This window comes from Gossypium raimondii, chromosome 10 (assembly GCF_025698545.1).
Source record: "Gossypium raimondii isolate GPD5lz chromosome 10, ASM2569854v1, whole genome shotgun sequence".
Lineage (NCBI taxonomy): Eukaryota > Viridiplantae > Streptophyta > Magnoliopsida > Malvales > Malvaceae > Gossypium > Gossypium raimondii.
The window spans coordinates 12955819-12974198 of record NC_068574.1 but is presented as its reverse complement, the minus strand read 5'-3'; the positions used below and the strand labels follow the sequence as shown (position 1 = coordinate 12974198).

Sequence of the window (18380 nt, the reverse complement as noted above, 5' to 3'; positions counted from 1 at the left end):
TTGTGTGAGCATCGTTCCAGCGTATCCGATGTTATTTCATTTGATTCATCAGGTGAAGAGTAGTATATGAAATGGTTATATGAATTGATTATATGGAAATAGATAAATGAAATGGTTATATGAATCGATTATATGAATAAATATAAGAAATGGTTATATGAATCGATTATATGGAAATAGATAAATGAAATGGTTATATGAATCAATTATATGGAAATAGATAAATGAAATGGTTATATGAATAGGTTATATGGAAGTAGATATATAAAATGGTTATATGAATCGTTTATATGGAAATAGATAAATGAAATGGTTATATGATTCAGTTATATGGAAGTAGATATATGAAATGATTATATGAATCAGTTATATGAAAATAGATGAAATGGTTATATAAATCGGTTATATGGAAGTAGATATATGAAATGGATATATGAATCGGTTATATGGAAATAGATATATGAAATGGTTATATGAATCAAGTACATGGAAATTGATATATGAAATGGTTATATGGAAAGAGATGTATGAAATGAAATATTGGATATAGATATTTGAAATAAAATGTGAGTTATTAAATGAATAGGTGATGGTTAAATTGAGTTTTAAATGTGCTTACTTGTAATGTTTATTACATGATAAAGTTATATGTTTCGTATATGTGAACTCACTAACTTTGTGAGATTTATGGTGTTTATAGGAAATAAATGAACTCATGACCTTGTTTATAAAATTAATTGCGAAATGTTTTAGTTACAACAGTAACAGTAAGTCGAAGTTTAAGTTTAATATGGACTTTCAAAGCTTTACGTAAGCTTACTCTATTTGGTTTTTCTTTTTTCTAGATCGTTGGATACAAGCTGTCGATTGGATTGCTTTTAGAGATCACACTATCCGTAAACTTTTCAGGTAGTTATACATTTATTTTGGTCGGTTATAAGTGGCATGCAAATAGGATTTTGGTATATGCATGTTGGTGATCATTTGGTCATGTTTTGTGCCATTTGAATTATGAAATATGTGTATTGATGTAAATCTTTAATGGTATTTTGGTTGGTTTAGTAATTGATGGCATATGTGTGCTTGAAATTCAATGCATTGTTAGTTTGTTGAATTGTGACATACATGATAGGTTAATTGGTGAAATTCAATTGGTGATAAATTTTCATTAGAAGGCTTGGTATAAATGGTTGATTATAGCATATGTAGTTTGGAATAATTGGATGATTGAATAAGGTTAATATGTTGATTATGTCTTGTTTTGGAAAGTTGTTGTTTATGTTGAAACGTGGTGTTAATGAAGGCATATTGGTTAGGCACATAGGTTGAAAGTGAATTGGCGTGTTTTGGTACACTTTAAATAGGTTAATGTGATGGTAAATTTATGGCTTGAAGTTTAAGAAATTGTAGATGGATTGACTTGTGTTTGAAGGTATTTTTGGGCACATGCGGTTCGTGACACGATCAGCCACACGGTCGTGTGTCCCACACGATTGTATGACACGGCTATGTAGCCTATTTGATTTTTTATGCAGGTTTGTTCACACAATCTCAGAGAGTTACATGGCCTGGCCATACTATCACGTGACCCCTGCTTTCAGTTTTTACCATATTTTTTTTATTTTGTTCCAGGTTAGTCCATACTTGTTTCTAAATTGATTTTAGGGTTTCTTAGGCTCAATTTAAGTCTCGTTTTTAAATGTATGCTATGAATGATGATTGTTTATTAATTTATAATGTTTAAATTAATCTTTGAATTACGCCACTGTATTATTGGTCTTGTTAATTGTCGTAATATCCCGTAACCTTAATCTGACAACAAAGATGGGTTAGGGGTGTTACAGGTATAGTTTCATAAACCAAACCCAGTTTAACCAGTTTTGGGTCTCAGTTTCTATTTTTGGTTCTCGGGTCCAATTTTTGATCTCGGGTTCAAATTTTAAGTTCAATTACTCATTAGGCCAATCGTTTGACTTAAAAATTAATTTCCAAAAATATCATATTTATTTTAATTAATTTTTTAAATTTAATTTTACTTGCTACAAATTAATTTTTCCAAAAATCACTGAGATTTTCAAAATTAATTTTTAAAGAAAATTATTTAATTGAATTCTCTAGTTGAACAAATTCTCACGACTACCTAATTTAATTCCACATCAATAAATCAACTTAATTAAATTATTTCCAAAGTCTTAGAATTTTCTTCTGATTCAAATGCAGTTCGATCAAGCTTTTATTGAGCTAGTAGAGGGACCAATCGGACATATTGTCGAGTGTGAATATGTAATGCGAATGTGCAAGTATACATGCCGAATTAAGTTATAAAGTGATAAGTGAGACCGTCTCCATAAGGATCGGAATGGATTAAAATGGTTATCGCTATGAACTATACTAATTAAGCTATAGTAAAATGAACAGAATAACAATTTGATGAGGAGTATTAATGTATGAAATATTAAGATCAAATACTAAATAAATTGCTGTGACAAATCTACAAGACAAAGTTAGGAGGATTTATGCTATTGAAAGGGAAGGTTGGAATTATTCAGATTATATCTTTATAACATAATAATACCATGGCAAACCTTAACCAAATTACTATTCAAAGTATAACTACTGCAGTTTACTTCTTTCAAGAGCTAGACTTTAAGCTACCATTCCAAGACTTTATATGTCTACAAGTCTCAAGAACGATACCTAACACTATCCTTCCTTTCTTTGTACAGAATGTAGATCTATGTCTAGTGTAACACCCCTAACCCATATCCATTGCCAAATTAGGGTTATAGAGCATTACCGTACAATCGAAACATTTAAACTTAATTTCATTCAATGTCATGAACATAACATAAACCATTCATACATACATACATACATACATACATACAACGTCCCTATATTGAGCCCTCGAGGCCCAAGAAACACCTTAGAAACAATTCAAGACTAAATTGAAATCATTTGGAAAGTCTAGGAAAAAGGTACAAAAATTTGAATACAGGGGTCACATGGCCGTGTAGCCAAGCCATATGCCTCAGAAGACTGAGACACACACCCGTGTCTCAGTCCGTGTAACCTTCGAACTAGGGACACACGGTCGTGTCCTCACCCGTGTAACTCTCTGAGTAGGGTTACACGCCCGTGTGCTAGACCATGTAGCCCAAAGAACTCATCAGATGACACATGGCTGTGTCGCCAAGCAGTGTGTCTCACACGACTGAGTCACACCCCCGTATCTCAGGCCGTGTGGATCCAAAATGAATCTTAAACAACAATTTTACCATTTCAAGCTTACTTGGACTCTAAGTAACCCATTAACCAGCTAACATACCTATTCAAAGTGACATTAAACAAGCCAAAAATATGCCAAATAAACCATCCTAAGTGTCTAACCAATGTATCCTCATCGATACCACAATTATATACAATTATACATCAAAATGAATCATCAACCACAACTTATCAATTCACAAAATTCTAACAATTAACCAATGTGCCTAACATAAGCGCTTCAAACTCAACATTCTATAAACACATCATAATTTGCATAAACACATTTTACCTCATTCATATATTTCATATAAATTCACATGTATCATATAGGTTAACAATTTGCATTCAAGATCATACTTAACAATTTACATATCCAAAACAATAATAATGAAATAAAATCCTATTACATGCCATATAATCCGAAATGAACATTCCAAAAACTACCAAAATTTATGGATAGGGTGACTTGAGTGCCGGTCCAATCGTTCAACCTTTCAAGTATCTACAAGAATAATAAATAACATAAGTAAGCTCAATGAAACTTAGTAAGTTCGACGTATTAAAACGAAAAATCTTACCGAAATAAATATAACAAATCAAATAATAATATAACCATGAATGTTCCCTGTCATCCACAATCTCAACTAGTGAATCATAAAAGTTCAATTCAATACTCAAATATGACAAATCTATCAAATTCACTAAACAAGTTACCTTACCGAGATTTTCAATTTGATGAACGACTTACGGATAAAATTACATCGACAATGCAACCAAAACACACCAAAAGCTCATAAGAGCTAATCCATCTGAAACACACCAAATACTCATCAGAGCTAATCCATTCGAAACACACCAATGGCTCCGAAGAGCTAGTCCAACCTAAACACACCAAAACAGATAGTATAACACGAGAGTTCACAACAAATGCTGAACTTCGGTCTACTCAGGAAAACATATGTATATCACTCCACAACAATCTCCACTCTAATCCCCCATAACACACCATATCTTGATTGTACTCTATCCCGCGTTCAATCCGATCCAAGTATAGAATTTTAACCATTTTTCCTCCAATAACTTTACATCTTTTATAATCAAATATATCTATCACAATAAATAATATCATCAAAAATTCCATATAGATGTTAAATTCAAAACGGTACGAACTTACATGGACTAAATTGTAGTAGTTGTAGAAGTTTAGGGACTATTCCACAATTTTCCTTTTCCACGAGTATCAACTGGGTCTTGATATGCAAAGGATTTAAAATTCTCCAAGCTAAACTTCCATGGCCATTTAATTTACAACAAGAAAATTAAAGAAGATGATGGAAAATTTCATACTTTGTTTAAGTTAAATTATTGATTTTTACCTTTTTACCCTTTAAAATCAATTACAATTTCACTAGAACCACTCTAATGTATCAGCTATTTACTATTAAGGTCTATTTACCTTATTGGTCCTCCCACATTTATTAATTAAGCCCTTAAATCACCAAAATGCTATAATTACCATGTTTTGCACCTTTTACAATTTAGTCATTTTTCTTTAATTAACTATCTAAACGTTAAAATTTCTTAACCAAATTTTGGTACGACTCTAATGGCTCTATAAATATTCTAAAAATAATATTTACAAGTCAAAACGACAGAAATTTGTGCTCCCAAAACCACTGTTCCATCACCATTGAAAATCGGGCTGTTTCATCTAGAGTGCTATAAATATTCGTTCGCGTACTCGCTTGTATCATTCGATTATGATCCAACTCACTTAACCTTTTCAGAATTAAATCAAGTCTAAGAACATGTCATGCATTCATCTATGTTTAAAGCTTGCATGCACGTATTTAAGATAACCCAAATCGAATGAAATAGTAGATCTACTCAAGATAATATCATGGTCATTAAAAGTAATAAAAATTCATCCAATAATTCCAACCTGATGAGATTAGCTCATGGGTTGGGAATTAAAATCCAAAATATCGACATCATTCAACATCATCATCCATGGTTTAAAAATCAAAGAAATCAATTAATAGAATGAAGGTAGAACTGCAGGAAGCTTTCGTCACTCCAACTTTAACTCCGATGCTACCAAATCTTGCAAAACCCAAGTTGAATGTGTCGTCCCCTTCCTTGCATCTCTACTCTTTTCTTAAGCTGCTACCCTCTTCCCTTTTTCTTTGAAATTTCCACGAGATTTTCTGGAGAGAAAAAACTACTCTTCTTCTATTTCTTTTTCTTCCTTTATAGGGTAGGTCCCCCTTCTCCCAGCACACACATTTGCTCCCTCTTTTTCGGACGAATTTATCTGGTACACGTATAGTTGGCTGAGAGTGGCGAGGACTGAGTGCTACGTTAGCATCTTCTTGGAATTGCCATGGCATTTTTGTTGGCAATCTATCTAACCTTTCACCATTGAAATATTTCACTTCTTTCATTCTTTTCCTCCTTTTTCTCATTCTTTTTGTCTTTCCTGCACCTTCTGCATACAACAACCAATTCTTTTCTTCCCAACAATAAAAGTAACATATAATGACATTCAAGGCACAATCTAAGCTTTATTATGCAATATTTTAATAATAACCTAGAAATGCAAATATATCCACTTAAGTACAGACAATTCATCAAGTTTACAGCTTGAGATATAACTCTTTTCAAGAGTTATCACATATATAATTAGGCTCGAGTAATTACAATTATGTCCAGAAGTATCGTTCTGATAATTCACAATTTACTTAATCATGGAGTCGGTCCTCAAGAAGTCCATGATTGAAAATTCCTTATTATATACTCTTTACAAAAGTAATTCATCCAACTGTTTTGTCCATTGACCTCGTCATGTGTGTGTTACCCTCATATGATGTCCTTGATTCTTTTGAATTAGATCCGTTTGCTCAATACAATCCTATTTTATCTCATTATCACTATTGTGTCTTTTTAATGATTAATATGACCACTGTCAACTAAGGACTGTGATAAATTACTCATTTGAGAACAAACAACTTGTGGCGACGTTCCATATTTATCAATCCACACAATGCCAATGAGAGGATATCGTTAACTCTTTAATCGAGTAATGAATTCTATTGTTTCTAGTAAAGTCATGATATACATAAGTCATATACCCAACATATTGACTATTGGATTGATCATCTTTAGAGCATAAGCCTCCACTTATATCAAAGCACATGACTTACATACGCAAGATCAGTGACTAACTCAGGATTTAGGTAAGTCACACCATGAATGTCACCGGTGTATCAATTTACAAACAGATTCAAAATTAATTCAACTTGGGTCCAGTCCATAGTATCTTTTAAGTTAAATACAATAAATTTATACATCTATATATAAATTTTAGTTTATACTATTATTAATTAAAAGCATATAAATTATTTTATAATTATAATCAATATTATCATTGTAAACTCTAAAATATATAGACATTTTCAACACTCTTTAACATATAATTTATGCAAATTTCGAGTAAATAAATAACACTTTATGTATTTTTATTAATTTTATGATATTTTGTAATTTATTTGGAAATGTGTTAATTTAGTTAAATTTATACTAAATACATAATTTATTTATTTTTTTAGGAATAACTGGGCTAAGGGAAACACAGCAAAATTTTGGTTGTTTTAAAGTTCAGACAGGTACAACTTAAAGCATTTTCATCCAACATTATTAGGCTTTAAAGTCACCTTAAAAGCAGATAGAGGCCCAGAGTTGTCCAGAAGGAAGCCCAGAACTGTTTACCAAGAAGTTCAACTGTCCATGAAGACCACTTCTCTACTAATTAGGGACGATAACAACCACTACTAAAAATATCAATCCACAACCAGCCATACATCCTCCACAACTCAAAGGTCGACCATTCTAGTTCCAAAAATAGTAAATTCAACCTCCACTCTCCCTTAATCAAGGACGACAAGCTTTCCCCTTGATTTAAGCCTCAACCGCCAACACTATTGCTAAAAGTAGCAGTCCAACACCACGCCTTCTCCACCACTTAAGGGACAACAACCACCCTTGCTAAAAATAGCTATGTTGCCACCCATTTCTCCACACATCAAGGGACAGTACAACTATTGAGGAAATTAAGGAATTAGCAAGGGACGTTGGAGACCTATGAGTATAAATAGGGCATCGAAGAGAGGAAGAGGATATATTAGATTTTAGAGAAAAAACTAAAAGTGTCATTTGTTTTCCTTACGGCTTGCTAAGAGTTTTCATGCCACAAAATAGGGCAAAACTCTTGCCGAGAGTGAGAGCAACTAGGAAGTATGAGCTTGAGATCATTAAGGTGAAGTTGAGATGAAGAAGAGGAGGAGAGTCATCATGAGAAGTCACAAGAAGCAATCACAGATAACCTCATGCATTTCAACTATTTTCTTTTTTTATTGTGCAGTGGCCATGGATAATCCCCCTCAACTTTTCTTCTTCCCTTTCTCTTTATTGTTAATTGTTGCTACCTATGTTGACAAACATGTTTGCTTCTCATCTTTATGTTTTTCAATTTAATAATCATGGCTTAATTTTGCTTAGTTAAAATGGATATAAATATTTGATTTGAGTTGATTGATTTTTATATTATGAATGTTTTGTGCAAATGATTATTTCATTAATTTAGGTTTAATTATTGTTAATACTTATGAGTGTAAGGCCAACATTTGTAGGTTAATAAATTATCTATTTAATCTGAGAAGAGGTAATAGGTAATAGACAAAAGACCTAGATGGTGCATATCATGTTGATATCAAAAGATGATTGTTGTATGCATAAATTGTATGAAATGCCTGAAAGGGTGATCTCAAGGTTAGTTTGACATAGACATATGCAAGGTAACTAAGAAACATAATAGAATTTTAAGAAAAGCCTATGCCTTCAAAAGAAATAAGTTTAATGATTTTTCAAATTGCCACGATTTTTCGTAACATTCTTAATATATTTGATAATAAGACCTTACTAAAGTGAAATAATTGTTCTAGTTTATTCATGTCATTATTGTTAAATCTTGTTTCAACCTTCCTGTTGCTATTCTCTTCTGCATTGTGTTTGTTTTATTTTGTGGGTATCTTAAATCTGATTACATTCATACTTTTATTTCAATCTCTCTTCAACATTATCTTTATTTTTTATTTTTCAAAGTGTACAATCATATGCATTTATTCAGATTTCAACAAATTAATATGATTTTTTTGGGTGAATTATAATAACAGCGCAAAACTCGAACAGCAAACATGATTAGTGTGACTCAAACTCAAACTACACCTGAGACGGTGAACATCCTTAATTATCATGCCATCACATGGATTCAAATCAATATGATTTTTAAGATTATAATTACGGGTAAAAAGATTAGTTATATATATTAAATGATTAGTACAAGCAATCAAATTTAATACCAGTTTCTAATTTTTGTTTTCTAAACAACTAAGGGTATGTTTGGTTCGACGAAATGGCCATTCCATTCCGTCCCTATTCCACGCGCTATAGGGACACATTTGTTTGGTTGAAATTTGACCGTTGAATCGCTATTCCGTGCGGACTCTATTATGCGTAAACACTGCATAGGGTCGGGCTTTGAAGGCCTACTCAATGCCTCTCGTAATAGCTTTTCTTTTATTTCAAACGAAAATCTCCTCTCTTCTTTGGTCATGGCTTTTTTCTCTTGCGTCGCTTGGCTTTACGTTGCTGGACAGTTCATTTTTTTCTTTTTCTCTATTTTTGCTTCTGATTTCTCAATTCCAATGCACCAGTTTCTTATTTTTGTTTTCTAGATCATATTTAGGGAGAAAAAAAAAAGAAAAAAGGATCATAGAATCCTAATAAATATTCAATTAAATCAGCTTAAAATTGTTGTTATTTTTTTCGTTTTTCCTTTATCAATTTTCGTACCTAACAAATTTGATAAGCTAAATTTGTTTATTTTGCAAATTTTTGGTGAAAATTAAGTTGTGGCAAGATGCAGAGAACAGAAAATTGCTTGCTAATCTCCTTAAGAGGAACATTGAACATGTTTCTTTCTGCGATGTTTTCATTAGGTCTTAGAAGCCAAACAAATTCTCCTTGTTTGATCATATTTCCTCTGTTTCTATTGTTGGTAAAAATTTTGTGTGTACGTTTATAAGATTTTTCTAGAAATGTAGTTTACTATTAAATAAAATTTTAGGGTCAGTTCTTCATTGCTTAAAAAAAGCACTTCTGACTCCAAAAGCACTTTTGAAGGAAAAGTTGTGAAGAACAAACTGCTTTTGGCTGGAATTTTTCGCTTTTCAGAAGTGCTTTTGAAAAGCACTTCTGAAAAGGAGCTGAAAAGGAGAAGCTAAAAATTTTAGCTTTTCCTCTCCCCAAAAGCACTTTTGGTGCTTAATTACTTTTCACCCTCCAATAACATGGTATTTTATTTTTTTCTTGGTGCTTAATTACAATTGTGTTAAAATCATTAATTAAAATAAAAAATATTTTTAAAATACTAATTACAAATATTTAATGGTTATATTTTAATATTTAAAATATAGTTTATATATTCAAATTAAATTTTATAAATAATTAATATTTATTGCTTAAAAATATCTAAAATTTATATTTCATATATTAAAATATTAACAACAAGTTATAATAAATTTTTTTATATTCTTACTAAAATATAATAATATTAATTAATTTAAATATTATTTAAATGCATATTTGCTACTTGATAATAACATGTCTAAAATGAACATTTTATTTCTCAAAAGCACTTTTTGACAGCAATGCTAAACACTCAAATTTTAAACCAAAATTTCCAAAAGCACTTTTCCACGGTACTTTTCAAAAGCACTTTTTAAAAGCAATGAAGAACTGACCCTTAATAACTATAATGTGTCTACTTTACCTCTGATGTTTCTGTTTTTGTATTGCTAGAAACCAAAGGTTCTTACCATTGAAGATAAGCTAATAGTCTTATTTCTAATTCTTATAATCTTTTCACACTTTCTATGGTCTAATTGGACTGTTTCTGATTTTATTCAACCCTCATTTGGAATATTTAATTTGATATTTAGGGACCTAGAGAGGAAGATTGTAGAAGTTGAGATGGATTTGACATTAGCTAAGAGTCAAGGCTACCTCAAGCACCAGTTGCCACAAAGTGAGTCTTCTTCACAACGAAAGCTTCTAGCAGTTATTGGAGTTTATATTGGATTTGGTAGTTACTTGAAACGAAATACATTTAGAGGTTCTTGGATGCCTAGAGGTGAGTTGTTGGTTTCTTATACTCTAAAGCTTTAATTTAGATTTTCCGTTGGCTTTTACTTTCATTTCTGGTGTTCACAAGTCTTTCTACTACGATGCTATTGCATCAGTATAACATATACTTTGTTGTAGAAAGCATGTCTTATCTGCATTATTATGGTTTTTGACAAGTGATACTTTAAAAAAACTCAAGGAAAGAGGAGTAGTGGTACAATTTGTGATTGGTCGAAGGTATTCCATAATCTTTAATCCTTACTTCATTCATGTTTTTTTATATGGATTATCGATTCTCTTCTTTGCTCAGTTTCATTCCTTTGCTATTATGCAACTGGTGGGAACTAATGGGATTAACTACTTGAAATTGGTAGTGCTAATCGAGGAGATAGCTTGGATCGCCATATTGAGAAGGAAAATAGTAAGACGAAGGATTTCTTTATTCTTGTAAGTGGTAGCATTTGAATATGATTGCAAATTTGATTTTTGAACTTTTTCTTTGAGGCCTAGATATCCTGCATGATAGTAAGACTTTATCAGAAGGTTTCTTTAATTGGCAAGACATTGGTTTGGATTCTTCTCTTGATTTGGGGTTTTTTTTTGGTAAGTTTAATTTTTTATTTTGGTTTTTATTTTTTATTTTTTAGGTTTGAAGTTCAATAGCATTTCGTGTTTGTAACGAAAAATGTGTATAGAAATCATTGGATGCTATGCACAAACTGAACTTGGTCATGGCTCCAATGTCCAAAGGCTTGAAACTACAGCAACATTTGATCCTCAGACTGACGAATTTGTCATTCATAGCCTCACATTGACTTCAAGAAAAGTGAGTAAAATAGTTAACAATCCTTTGATCAATTCTGTCTTTGATATCGATCATTTATACTTTGTAGTAAGCAATATATCCTGGGAACTGCTTCAATAATCATTCTCAGTATTTTTCTTCTTTGGCTCAGACATCCTCAAGTGTATCCTCTCTCCTTTTTTTTTCTTGTGTACAATGCGTAGTTTTCTTATGCGTACTTTGTATACTTCATGACTAGTTGTAATCTTATAGTGATCTCCTTGTATTTTATTCACTTAGCTTGGTTTTTGCTATTTATAGTGGTGGCCTGGTGGACTGGGTAAAGTATCCACGCATGCTGTGGTTTATGCTCGTCTTAGAACAGATGGACAAGATTATGGAGTGCATGGTAAGTTCCTAATTCATGAACTTATTTCTTTAGCTGGTATTGCAGATATTAATTCAGATACTTTCTTTTTCAGGTTTTATTGTCCAGCTGCGTAGTCTGGATGACCACTCTCCTCTTCCAGGCATGACAGTTGGTGATATTGGAATGAAATTTGGAAGTGGGGCATATAACAGCATGGACAATGGTCTTCTAAGATTTGATCATGTGCGCATCCCGAGGAACAAAATGCTAATGCAGTTTGTTCTATAACCATTCCTCTCTCTGTATTTGTCTATTTGCCTGCTGCTTTCTCTGAAGGCCAATATTTTTTCTCTCGTTTGATGTTTATCTGTCTGCCCACCTTGTAGAGGAATAAAAGTGTAGCCATGGTGGGAAGTATCTTTTGAAAAGTCTTTACTGGATAGTTCCTGTAATGAGCAGTTTTTTCTTGACTGAAGTTGCAAGGCTGCAAAATTTTCTGCAACGTCTGTTAATAATAGAGAGGTTTTAGAGTGCTTATAAACCTAAAATTTATAAAAGTATCTTTCGTCAATTGAAGAAAAAGACCAACAAGGAAGCCACAAATGTGATAACCTAGGCTGAAGTGCATCTCCTATAGTGTGATTTTCACGCAAAAACAAGATGACTGTTCTGATGTTTGCTTCTTTATTTCCTCGCCAAATGTTTCAGTCTTTCCCAGGGTGCAAAAGAAGGGAAATATGTACAATCTAATGTTCCCCGCCAGCAGGTTTATGGTACTATGGTCTATGTCCGACAAATAATTGTATCCGAAGCTTCTTGTGCTTTGTCAAGGAAAGTTTGTATTTCAACAAGGTACAGTGTTGTTCGTAGACAATTTGGTACAGAGACCCAGGTACTACTTTCTTTTGGACTGCATACACTGATACACCTATACATATTATTTCCAGTACAGATTGTTGTACACAACAGCCTGTTATTTTATAATCACTTTTAATGGCTTGTTCTTTCTCATAGAAACTTCCAAAGACTTCTGTTGAAAAGTATTGGTTGCTACTGCTGTTGATGTTTCAAACTAATTTTTACATGTCCCAAAGGCTGATGCATCTAATGCTTTTACATTTATTTAATTTGTTTCAGGTGATTAACCATAAAGCTAAGCAAAGTAAACTCTTTCCTTTGCTTGCCTCTGCCTATGCTTTCAGATTTGTTGGTGAATGGATGAAATGGCTATACACTGATGTGAGCAAAAGATTGCAAGCTAATGACTCATATATAAATGTAAAAATTTTATAACATATAGATTATGACATATAAACTAATGAAATCATGTAACTTTTTGTTAATATATGAATATTATCTTTGGATGTGAAATATAATTATCAAGTTATTTATTACTTCTAATATTTTGTTTTTTACTGTAGAATAATTAAATTATTTGTTTCATTAATGATATTTTAGCACATTAAATATGTATTGTAGTTTAAAAATAATAAAGTAGATTATATATTATTTTTATATTATTATATATTATGATTTTTAATTCATATAATAATTATATTAAAAATTTTATTAAATTATATTTAATAATAATTATGTTGAAATATGGTTAAATTATTTATTATTTTAATAATAATCTTATTAAAATTTAATAACAATAACAATAATTATCTATCTAAAAAATTTTACTAAAAGTATTCTAATTATGTTATTTTTTTCCTTATGCTATTATAACATCATTTCATTCAACAAAACACAAAAATATTATTATATTTTTATTTTATTCAATTCAACAAAACAATTGAATTTCTGATTTATAACTCTATTTCATTACAATAAATGCAAAGTACCTTAAAGGTCTAGCTAATTTACACGTGTCGAGCTAGAACACGTATGGGCGCATTGATTGGACTTTGCAATGCACACGTAAGCATAACTGGATGGTTGTCAGTTCACTTGTCTCCGAACCAAAGGTTAATCAATATATTAACAAAATATCTATATTTAAATAAAATAATCCTTTAATCATTTACTTAGACCGTTGCATCTGAACCGTCTGATGTTGTTTGATTAAAAAACCCCCTCTATAAATGGTTGAGGAAGACGATCATAACCACTTTGATTCTCACAGTAGAGAGAGAAACTAAAGGAAAAAACAAAAATGGAGATGAGTGAGAGATAGAAAATTGTAGTCTTCTCAATTTTCCCTTTAATCTTTTATTGATTAAGTTTCTTTCTCTCTATCTCTAGTCTCCAGTGTGTTGAATTTTACCTGTAATTTTTTTTTTGTTTTTTCATTGATTAAAGCTTGGGTTTTCCTTTTTCCTTCGGTGAAACGTTTGGTTTTGTTCATTTTTCGTGACGCGTTTTTTCCCCGATTCTTGCTTCGGCAGTAATAGCGTTGGCAATCACCTTTTAATTCCTTTGCCGATCCCGGATAATCCCGACTTTCAGCCGATTCTAAGAAGTTTGAGCTTTCCGGCTCGAAGCTGAAGTTGTAAAATTTGGAAATATTTTGAGCTTTTCTGTTTGTTGACTTCGGTTGAACTTTGTGGACAAGAGAAAAGGGTCATAAAACTGTAGACCCAAAAAGAAATCCTTTTGGTTGGATCATAAACTTGTTTGGGTTTTGATTATTTTTAAGGAAAAAAATCTATACAGAAGACAGTTTGCCTGAGTTCAGTTTACAAGCTTTTGATTTTAATTATGATTCAAAAAATTTTTTGGATTCAATTAATATCTTTCCTGATTTTCATCTTGCCCTTCTAATTATCAAACTCGATTGGTAATTTCCTAATGTCGTGGTTTATGAAGTTTTAAAGCATTTTTCATTAAAGAAAAAGAAATGGCAGTTTCCTTTTCATGTTTTCCGTGGAGGTTTTGGAGTATTGGAAGTAAAGATAAACAGCTTGTTTCAAATGGGTCTTCTTTGAATTCTTCATCTTCTGAAACTGTAATATTCCAAACAAAAATAACCCCATCAAAGGGAAAGGGAAAGTGGCAAGGTGGTGAAAAGACAAGAGTGGTTCAATCAGATGGTGTGTATTTATCTGGATATGAATCTGATGGTCCAGAATGGTCCATTGGATGGGAAGAACCCCATGGTCCTGGTTTTCAAAGTGATAACGAAGATGATGGTGGATTTGTTGTGTTGGTTCCCTGTTACAAACCTGGTTGCAAACAACTTGTAGAGGGCCCTAATAGCCAGCTCTTGAGTGCAATCAAGAACCTCTCTAATGGCTGCTCTTCTGGTAAGACCTTCCCCTATCCCTATCTTAATTTACTCGTTTTTTTTTTTTAAATATTATGTTAGGTTAAAAAGATGTTTTATCTATCTTGGTCAAGAAGTTAAGATTGTTCTTCATTCCTTTCAATGCCTGATTATAAACTTTTTCTGTTTCTACTTAATGGAACTATCAATGTTATGTACTTGGGGTGTTAGAGGATCATAATCCGTACCTGTGTATGATTATGTGTCAGACTTGGGTTCTTAAAGAAAAATGATGATTCAGAGCAATATATTGCACAAAATCCCTGCAGCATGCTACATTCAATTTAGGAAAAGGTTCTAATGGAACATACATTTCAATGAAAACTACAACTTTACGTTTGCGCTTGTTAACTTAACATGGTGCATTGAACTTGATGAGCTTTGAGCTCAACCTCTAGTGGTCAAGTGACTATATGTTAGACTGTAGTTTAGTTCCTTATCTTTTCTTTTCTTTTTTCTTTTTTTTTTTTTTGCCTTTCTTTCGTGGCAGATCCCTCTTTGGGTGGGTTTTAGGGTCGGGTGCCTGAGTCGAGAGGCGTTGTATAGAAAGTAATTGGTAGATAATCATTGATGCAACTTGTCCAAATGTCTCTGCAGACTTAGCGGGATCAGTTTCCAGGGAGAACTTTGATTGCCCAATTTGTTGCAATCTTCTCCTTGAATGACCATTCATGGTTTTAAGCAGCTTTTGGTGTTGGACTCTTAGCTTGAATTCCAAAGAATCACGAGTTCCCAATGCTCGATTTATTACAATATGGCTCAGCTTGCATATACATATATTGCATTCAATCACAATTTAGAATATACTGTTTGGACTTGTCATCGTTAACTCTCTTTAATTCAAAGATGGATGAGTGGGTGTTTCTGAGGTTTATAGAGATGTTTGTAGATGCTGCATCGGATGTTTTACAGGAGCAGAAGATTTCATCATGCATACTAAACATTCTGTTTGCATCTTGGTTAAAATTATGCAGAGGGAAGCAACTCTGTACAGCAGTGGTTTTCTTCTCTGGAGAACTTCTGAAAGCGTACTGAGCGACTGTAAATGAAATCTTCGGCGGTACTGTTGAAGTAATAATGTAAGAAAATGTGTGAAGGGAATCTGCTAGTGCATCCGGTGGAATGCAGGGAAGATGAAGGTGAATGAAGAATGAAGATGTGCATAGAGGATGTATGTGTGCTTTACATGCAATTGAAGTGATGTATGGAAACATGAAAACATGGTGGATTTTGTAAATAGCTTTGCTGTATATATGCAACCAAATGGTCCTTGCTTTCACCTCTATTTCTCTACTGTCAATAATTTTGATCATTTCGGCATATTAATCTACCATCTCATCATTTTTTTTTCTTTTGCAAATATTCATTTTTCTTTTGTATTTGCTTCATCTTTTAATTACTCTCTTTAATTTAGCGTTCATATGGGATGATTTGGATAAAAATTTTAAAATTTGGAAGAGGTTATATTTCCTTTGGTAAATATATTTTAAGTAAAATTGAAGTTGTTAAAATTTATAAAAGATAATAATATTAATAAATAAATAATATACCAAAAGGAATCGGTATAAAGTTGTATAAAATTAAAGTTGTTTTTGTATCTTGTATCTTTTGTATAGTTAATATTTTGATGATCGAATTGTGAAATTTATCGATGTAATTATATTTGCTATATAAATTTTCTAATCGATTTGATATTTCTATCATATCAATTTATAATATTATTGTATATTAATAATTTAATATACATTTATCGATAAATAGATTTTTTTACTTGTATAATACAAAAATAATAATAAATACCAAAATGGTATCTCACCCAATTATTTAGGAAAATAGTTTTCTAACAATGGAGGGATCGGGATCAGCGGCACCGCTATATAGGTATTTGGGTGGTATGGGTGGTGCCTCCTTGATAGGCGACACCGACTGTGGATTTGACCCATCGTCTGACGGCCTGATGGGATTTCACGGGGGACTGATAGGGTTTTATGGGATTCCACATAAGGGACTTTATAACCATGGTCCCATCAAACTGTGTAAAAGAAAAGAATGGTGTTTTGATTGTAAAAAAAAAAAATAGAGAGGATAATCATTTTTTTTCTTATAAGGGGACTTATAACCATTTGTTCAAGCGATGATTAATTTTTTTATTATTTGAAACAGCGGATATTTAAATAACTTATTTGATTTCAGAAATGGGTCACACATCAGATGCGATTAATATGGTGATAATAAAATTATTATTTGTTATTCACGGGTCCTGTTATAAATTTCCATGACATTTTTTATTTAATTTGAATATATTAACTATTGCGGTAATTTAATATGTTCAGGGTCTGTATCGCGTACTGAGGGGTTGTGTCAACGGTTTGAGCTATGTGTCAGATCCCCATCTTATGCCATACTTGGAGACATTAGGATTTGGACCAGCTGCAATGATATGCACGTTTGATTTGAAGTATGACTTGATTTTGGCTTTGGTCAAGTGGTGGTGCCCGGAGACCCACACATTTCATTTACCGTGTGGGAAGTGCACCATCACTTTGGAAGATGTTGCACTGCAAGTCAGGCTCCTAATCGACAGTAGTGCAGTCATAGGTGTAAGTATAATGTCCAAACTTGCAACCCTTTTCTATGACTTACTAGGATGCTCGCTCGGTGATCATGGCGATAAATTTACGAGTTTAAAATTTTCATGGCTGAAGGCAAATTTCGAGTATTTATCGAGTATTGCCACTGAACGAGAGGCGATATATGTCGTTTGAGCAAATATAATGCATATGATAAGGGGTGTACTTATGCTAGATGCAAATAACAACAATGTCCACTTGATGTACTTGTCCCTATTATTTGATTTATAAGCTGCCCATTCGTACAATTGGGGCTCAGCATTACTAGGTACATTTTATTGCTAGCTTTGTCATGCCATAGAAATAAATGGGTGCCTAGTATTGCTGCAATCCTAAGCACTTTATAGGATGCCATTCTTGACATCAATTACTCATCAAACATATGTCTTCCCACTCGTGAATAGGTGATAAAATTTAACCATTATAACAAGAATTTTACTTTATTTATGAAAATTTGTTCTAACAAGTTTACCTTTTTTCATAGATGGAGTTCTTCTTCGGGTATCGGAAGGTTATATACACTTCCAATTTACCGCAAGATGATTGAGACACGTCGGGAAGGGGGTAATTTTTACAAATATTCATTACATGTATATTTATGTTATTTGACTCGTGCTACTATAATGATATTATTAATTGTGCAGTTCGTATGAATGCCATATTCTTTCCCAGACGCTGCAACTATTATTCTCTTGTCTGCTCACATCCACTCACACTTGTGGTGCATTAACGCACCCCTGCTGAATTTCTCAACAGTCGAGTGGTATAATGGTGATCGAGTACTGTGACAGTTCCGGTGCGTCCAATATATTTCGA

At 32.4% G+C, this 18380-nt stretch overlaps 2 protein-coding genes across 2 annotated transcripts; both read left to right on the top strand.

Annotated features, from left to right (window-relative positions):
- Positions 1–11091: 11091 nt before the first annotated feature.
- Positions 11092–12959, top strand: LOC105777463 (putative peroxisomal acyl-coenzyme A oxidase 1.2). The gene is made up of 5 exons (XM_012600747.2): positions 11092–11338; positions 11618–11705; positions 11779–11941; positions 12375–12558; positions 12804–12959. The coding sequence occupies exons 1-5, from the start codon at positions 11198–11200 to the stop codon at positions 12957–12959; spliced, it is 732 nt and encodes a 243-aa protein (XP_012456201.1). The 5' UTR covers positions 11092–11197.
- An 819-nt stretch (positions 12960–13778) lies between these two features.
- On the top strand, positions 13779–16294 carry LOC105777464 (uncharacterized). Its single transcript, XM_012600748.2, has 2 exons — positions 13779–14914; positions 15909–16294. Exons 1-2 carry the CDS (start codon positions 14509–14511, stop codon positions 15956–15958), a joined length of 456 nt encoding a protein of 151 aa, XP_012456202.1. The 5' UTR covers positions 13779–14508; the 3' UTR covers positions 15959–16294.
- The last annotated feature ends 2086 nt before the right edge of the window (positions 16295–18380 follow it).

Excerpts from the sequence above, each read along its gene's own strand:
- LOC105777463 (XM_012600747.2), top strand. The coding sequence starts at position 11,198 with ATGTGTATAGAAATCATTGGATGCTATGCACAAACTGAACTTGGTCAT. Across the intron at positions 11,706-11,778 it reads ACAAGATTATGGAGTGCATG|GTTTTATTGTCCAGCTGCGT; the intron begins GTAAGTTCCTAA and ends TTTCTTTTTCAG. Across the intron at positions 11,942-12,374 it reads AGGAACAAAATGCTAATGCA|TCTTTCCCAGGGTGCAAAAG; the intron begins GTTTGTTCTATA and ends CAAATGTTTCAG.
- LOC105777464 (XM_012600748.2), top strand. The coding sequence starts at position 14,509 with ATGGCAGTTTCCTTTTCATGTTTTCCGTGGAGGTTTTGGAGTATTGGA. Across the intron at positions 14,915-15,908 it reads CTCTAATGGCTGCTCTTCTG|AGGGAAGCAACTCTGTACAG; the intron begins GTAAGACCTTCC and ends AAAATTATGCAG.